Source organism: Astatotilapia calliptera, chromosome 23, assembly GCF_900246225.1.
Source record: "Astatotilapia calliptera chromosome 23, fAstCal1.2, whole genome shotgun sequence".
In the NCBI taxonomy this organism is placed as follows: domain Eukaryota; kingdom Metazoa; phylum Chordata; class Actinopteri; order Cichliformes; family Cichlidae; genus Astatotilapia; species Astatotilapia calliptera.
The window spans coordinates 5,331,021-5,338,113 of record NC_039323.1 but is presented as its reverse complement, the minus strand read 5'-3'; the positions used below and the strand labels follow the sequence as shown (position 1 = coordinate 5,338,113).

General features: G+C 40.2%; 1 protein-coding gene across 1 annotated transcript; it reads right to left on the bottom strand.

Annotated features, from left to right (window-relative positions):
- Positions 1–484: 484 nt before the first annotated feature.
- tmem161a (transmembrane protein 161A) lies at positions 485–6,729 on the bottom strand. Its single transcript, XM_026159634.1, has 11 exons — positions 6,566–6,729; positions 5,997–6,100; positions 5,828–5,911; positions 5,549–5,640; positions 5,209–5,365; positions 4,597–4,812; positions 4,232–4,375; positions 4,015–4,128; positions 3,715–3,889; positions 3,445–3,541; positions 485–1,950 (listed from the first exon to the last, which is right to left on the bottom strand). The coding sequence occupies exons 1-11, from the start codon at positions 6,566–6,568 to the stop codon at positions 1,646–1,648; spliced, it is 1,491 nt and encodes a 496-aa protein (XP_026015419.1). The 5' UTR covers positions 6,569–6,729; the 3' UTR covers positions 485–1,645.
- Between the last annotated feature and the right edge of the window lie 364 nt (positions 6,730–7,093).

The window sequence follows — 7,093 nt, the reverse complement described above, 5'->3', positions numbered from 1 at the left end:
GAATCGGTTCTTTAAGGACTGCAAAGAGTCCCTCACAAAAATATGTCTTATTACTCAGGCATTAAAATATTCATACTTGTCCTGGTACCTCCAAATATCATAAATGCAGCATTTAACAGTGTTCCTTTGAAAATTAAAAAAAACAACAACAAAAAAACAAAACTCAGTAACACTGGCATAGATACATGTGAGAAGTTGCAGAAAAATGTTCTATTAAAGAAGTTATTAGATAACACTGGGGTCTGTATCACAAAGAGAGCTCCGTAGGTAATCCAGCAGCATTTGGGATTAACTCTGGTTTAACATCATCACAAAGCTGGTTCAATTTTAGCCTCAGTAAATAACAATGGTAACCAACACTGTATGATTAACCTGCTTCAGGCAGGGTTACCTTTCAGGAAAACAGACTTTAACAAGTCTTTCTGGGAAAAGAGAAAACAAAACAAAAACTGGACTCTTCAGTATCCTGACAATTACTGAGCACTTTGCATTTAAAACAAGAGTTTTAATAAACAATTCGTATACCAGTTTGTCTTACTCTCATCTAGGGTGAGGCAATTATAGCTGCATGTCAAGTAAGCATACGGTTACAGGCACCATTCATTAACAGTTAAAGCAAATGCACTATTTTGGTCAGATAAACAAATCAGATTTGTTTTTGTTTGTTAATCTAAATCCAGAGGCAATTCCTGCAGAATTCCAGGTTTTATCAATGCAATATCCAAATTAACTTGCTGGTGAATGTTTTGAACCTGAATGTGAACTCTGTCATATTTCATCACAAGACTATCACGGCCTGCATTAAATTCACTGTAAGAATAATGTGATATCAACTGACTATAAACTCAGTCAAACGTATCCTTCATTTTTGTGGATAACAAAGTTTGGTTTGGCAGCAGCGTGAACAAGGTGGATGAAAGGTGGTTACTACTGCATATCAAGTTAGACTAAACGCTACCAGAATTTCACAACACCAGTAGTGTGCGTAATAGACGCTACACACCTAAAAAGACTGCACAGTTGACCCTTCTAACGCAAATAGTACACAAAAAAAGAAAAAGAAAAGGGCTTTAAGTTTCACTTCATATTTTTCACTTTGTTGTATGCGCCCCACCTGCAGGGACTGCCCCAATGTCTGACAACTACTTTTGCGTTAACCAGTGTGTAGAAACACTGCACTATAAGGCTGTAATAACACCTGCGCTGACATATTTTTTAATGCAACATAATTTTCTTCATTTGAATTATCACCGCTATCATCAGTATCGGTATATGGTGCCACCTTCTGGGCCAATTAAACCCAGATTTTACTGAGCCAATTTAGAATTAGCATTGTGATACATGTTAAGGCGGACTAAACTACCGTTGATTTGTGATGCAGACCCCACTCAGTTTCTTTCTGTATATTTGTGTGTTACTAATGCCAGAGTCCTGCTGGTCTCAAAAAGTTACAAGGTCAAAAAGTAGTAAATATTGCAACAGACAGCATCCAACCTTGATCAGTTACAACCAGAAAGATGGTGCAATCCAGCTGCAGTTCTATTTTAATGAAATGTCCCCTCTGCTGTCTGCAGGCATCCTGTGCAACAGCATAATATGAGCTGATTGCTGGATGTATAGAAGTATGGCACTCCATTTTCCTTAGTTAGTTTTGCATAAGGTACTGATGGAAGTAGATGCCAAACAGAGAGCTTATGACCTGGCAGGCAGCCACCCACCAGGTGAGAAAGGCAAAAAACCCTCTGTAGAAAAGCGGTGTGAGGACAGATCGCAGCGCTGTGAAAGTCTCTGACAGTCGAGCTACTGTAGCTTGGATGTCTTCCTCCATGTCCTCCATCCCTTCTTCATCTTCATCTAGAGCTCCAGACAAGACAGGTGCAGCTGTGGGCATGATGATTGCTGGTGTCACACCAGGGGTATCCTGGGCACCTGTACTCCAGGAGAAGTCCCCTGCAACAAATAACTGGTTATGTTTCACTAACATTCAGACTGCTTGACCTGTCCAATAAATGCCCAGCTTGCTGGTCAGACAGCCTTGGAATCAAGCTATTTTGCTAATTTTGCTTCTGGGGACAACAGAAAGTTTTTGGGAATATCCAGGCCAAAAAAAACAAAACAAAGATCTTTCATTTTTAGCTGCCGCTTGCTTACAATTCCTGATTAATAAACCTAACCTACGGTAATGAAAAGTTAATCTTTGTCAGATGATTGCCAATAATGACCTAACTCATCAACAAATTATTTTCTTTTTTGCTCTCCACATGGCACAGTTATCTGCATGCAGTCAAAACCTGATTGATGGAAACCAGAAAACTTCCAATACCAAAATTCTTATCCCTTGCGACTGGCAGCAGTAGGTTTGCAGTTTCCTGACTAGAACCAGCTAAAATTAGTCCACTTACTCGTAGCACACAGGTGTGAAATGTGTGTGTTTAGTTAGTTTGTTTGCTTGTTTTAATCGATTTTAAATCATGCTTTTTATTTGTTTTTGTTTCTAATGTCTCTGTAAAGCACTTTGAATCACCTTGTTGTTGAATTGTGCTATACAAATAAATTTGCCTTGCCTTGCCACACAAATTAAATTGTACATTTCCAGGGCAGAATATAGTAAAAGTCTAATTTATTTCAGGGGGGCCTTTCTACTTTATTAGGGTAAAAATTAAGAATAGACAGGAGGGAAAGAGAGTGGGGGAAGACACACAGGAAAAGGCTGCAGGTCGACGTCTAGCCCGAGCCACTGCATTCAGCCTCGTGGTGTATGGTGGAGCTAAATTGCCACCTACAAAAGTCTATTTTTGGATCTGGTTTTTGGCTGGCTAATTTTTCATTGATTGCACTCTGATGCGAACCAATTTCCAATTAAACCTCATTTTTACCGTTATAAGGAACAAGATCAAATGTGACAACCGAGGCAAAATGTGCAACTTCCCATTTATATCAAGCGCCGTCACTTCTACCACATAAAATAACAAGTGACATAAAAGCTAATAGCTAATTAATTCCAATTCCATTAGTGCCTTCTTGTCCAATGCCAATGATTATCTATGAATGCAAAAATGCTCCACTCTATAGCATGACTCCAGGACTGCTGGTATTTTTGAAGTTAACTTTAAGAGAAATTTGTGAACCTTTTGTTCATCAAAAATATTAGGTTGGCAGTATTTATGGATACAAACTATCCACTTCAGACATGTTGAAACTATCAGAAATATTCACTTTGGTTTATGCAACAAACTGCCTGGATGGAGCTTCAGGATGCAGCACACACGGCCCTCGCTCACTAGTGCTCTTAGCAAATTGGCACAATCTGACATAAGGAGCAGTCAATTTAAAAATGGATTAATGTCTGACTAATTTCCAGAGAACTTCAGGCCTGTGAAAGTCTACATGGTTGAGAAAAAGTTCAAATATCAAGATGTGAGTTTCAGTGAGCATTTTACTTACCCAGTGCCTTAAGTGACAGTGTTGAGAATAGGATGAGCAGAATTGGAATCAGATACTGAAGACTAACTACTGTCAGGTAGCAAAACACACGTGTAACCTGGAAGCGGGCACAGAAACTTTACTCGACACAGGCACTCAAGTTTTTATTAAGAATTATCCTTAAATATTTAAACAGTTTTTTTTAAAGTTGTTTTTTATTAAAAACTCTCAATTTGTCTGTTTATAAGATAAAAGCATGCAATACTGAGAAAGTTTAAAACTGCATTTGACCTTTCGTTGGATGTCAATTGCAGCAATACGTCCTGCCTCCTTTTTCATCTGCTCTACCCATTTTTGAGCTAGGTTGAGGTAGGCCTGGAGGTGATAACGGGTGAGACCCAGCCGCAGCACACACGACACCACGATGATCCAAAGACGCATGCTGTCAAATGTTTCGCTGGATACTCTGCAAAGAGTGAAGTTATCAGAGATTAGCCAGGTGTTCACTAAGCGCTGCCTAGAAGAATTCTTCTATTTCCTGATTGTTAGTTCTAGCTTCTCGAAGCCAATCAATCAGAAATGAGCACTCACAGAGTAACAGAAGTCTTTCCCATAGGTGCATTGGCCAGGAAGTCTCTTGCAATGGGTTTCACCCACAAAACCAACACAATGACTGGAGACAGAAAACCCATATGCAGCAGAATCCTGTCAGGAAACATTAGGGACACAACTGAAAGAGCAGAGTAGAGCTAATGTGTAGTAATAAAAGACATGAAGCGCATGCTATTTTTCATATAACAATTCTTACTGGATGAGTGGACGGTCTGAGTTCATCTGCACCGCATCCAAGTGAGTTTGAGCCAGCCGCAGTCCAGGGAAGGCCAAGAGAGCTCCGATGTAGGCACAGACAGCAGCCAAACCAAGCTTCACTGTCAGCTTAGTCACTGGGATTCTGAGTTTAAAGCAACCACTAACAGTAAGTGACACCAATATTTAAGAAGGGCTACTTCCAGCACAGATATCAAACACAGTCAGGCTCATTCCTGTGCCAATTGAAAGATGACTCAACTCATATAAGATTTAATATAAATCAATTTTACTGCAACAAGCATTTCTTTAAAGACAACAGGTCAATATTTCAATCAGAAGTAATCTTTTCATGGAGATACGTACGACCAGTCAGCGTAGCCCTGCTGTTTGACAAAGATTTCCAAGTTGTCAAAGAGGCTGGAAAAACCCGGCTCTAGGCCGAACTCCAGGTAGTCCTCTCTGACAACCAACACTAGCATGGCCACAAGCAGACACAGAAAACCAAAGGCAAGGCACACTGAGCGCTCACCACCCTCCTCAGAGCGGAAGTAGTGGCTCATTAGGGTGTGAAGGGTCTTTCTGTGGGTCAGATGGTAAAGGAAACCAAATAAGAGGTGTTAAAAAAAAAAAAAAAAAAAAAGGAGCTACATATATTTCAGTGATAATTTACCTTTAGTTAAACATGTATAAGACTTACAATTTGTAAGACATTTTTAATGTTTTTATATTAGTTTAACACTAGTAGTGCTTGTATTCCTAATAAGAGATTAAACGTTAGCTGTAGAAAGAGATTATTAGGATTTTAGGTTCATTCAGTACTATAGATAGTTACCAACTCATCTTCATTGACATAACAGCTGCCAAGAATGTGGTGGACATATCAGGATCTTCAGTCAGGAAAACATCACAAACTAATCTGGCTCTAGATATATTCTTTCTAACCTAGAGAGTGAGTGTTTTACATTTGAAGGATACAGACAGAAGAGAACAGTCAGGACACACCAGATGGCTCCAATATTAACCTCTTTGCTGGCATCTACCACACTATAGTAACACTCAGTGAAGAGGAAAACTCCGGTTGCATAGACTGCAAAATCTACAAGCCACTGGTACTCCAGGAAAAAGCGCAGCACTGAAAATAGAAACAAGAACAAAAAAACAAAAACACAATCAAAATGAGAATTTCAATAAAGTTTCCATGCAGTGTAATATGCTGCAAACCACCGGCGGGACTTAACAGTGAAAGCTGGGCTTCGAGTAATATTTACTCTTGCACAACATTACTGTGATGTGGACGAAGAAGTATTTGTTTTACCGAGAGCGTCAATGACGTTGACTGGTGCTTTCTCCAGGTGAAGGTCAATGTCTTTGGGCACAGTGAGCGGCTTATTCTCCCCATTCTGCCGCCTATGAGCAAATAAAGGATGGAAAAAAAAATAACAATGCAAGCCTGAAGCATGAAGAAACGGATGGATGAGAAACACACTATAACGCTGTCATGGAGTAACACTAGAATCACATGATACAACTTTATAACTTCATGCTATAGCACGCAGTGGTCCTGCAGCATGAAGCACAGCCCTCCATTTCCCACCTGTCTCTCCTGTTTTGTTTGGGCATCTGCTTTCCTGCCAGGGCACACAGCTCTCCCTCTGAAGGGTGTTTGAATCGCAACAAACTGGAACAAACAACAAGCACATGTGTTAAAGCAGTTTAGTGCACTGTGTGAATTACGTAAAACCTGATTATATTACTGACAGTACCTGCCGTTGCAGAGGAGCCAGCGTGCAAATGAGCAATGTGGAGCCATCCTCTGCATTATGCTGGCGGCCAGTAAGCTGACCACAAGCTGAACTCCCATCAGCGCCTGTCAAATTAAACACACGCACTGAGTTTCCACCGTGCACTTGAGTGCATAGCGTCATTTTGTATAATGAGGATGTAGAGAGCACGAGCGCCTTGTCTACAACAGTAAGGACTCCGCAGCAAAGTTTGAAGAGCCGTAGAGCTGGCTACATCACGGTTTGTTTACATATAACAGTCTGTGGCAGAAGCTAACTCACGTAGGACATTAAAGAGATAATAGCAGGAAGAGGTTACGTTCAACAGCACTAAGAACACGATACGCTGGTAGCCGCTGCAAAATGAATGAAACTGAGCAAATGGCTATCGTGCTAAATTTAACTGGAGGTCCACCACCTGTCAGTACAGCTGGTTAGCATTAGCAAACACGCTCTAACTGCCTCCGGAACACCTAAAAAGCGCTCGTCAGTGGGCTTCCCAGCACTCTGTAAGAAGCTGTTTTTATATATAAGACTATAAATGAAGTTACCATCTCTTCTTCCAAACGGCGTCGTTGAAACGAGAGTAACTAAAACAGCTTCTTCTCATGCAAGAAAGTCTTTGGCATCTGAACCTGCCGACATGTGGAGCTGTTAAATGTCCCGGATGTAGTCGTGGAGACGGGAGATGCCTTCAGGTGCTCCGGGAAAGAATCGTAAATCTGAAATGTGAATCCCCATATGCCTCTGAGGTGAAAGTCAATCTGGAGGTAAAAGTGTATTTTCTACTAATTTTTATTTATTTTTTCTTAATTGGTTAACCTTCAGAGAAAACGAACCATTGTTTTCATAATCACACATTCAAATTGCTAATGTTGAAAGATTTTCTTTTTATCTAAAGAGTCACTTTAGATAAAGTGAACCATAGATAAAGTTAGCCTGAACCATTCCTATATTTTGCTTGTTTTATGTTATTGTATTTTTGCACAACTTTGTTGCTCGTGAAGCTTGCACACAAGAATTTCACTCACATGTACTGTACCAGCGTACCTGCACATGTGATGTGACAATAAAAGTGA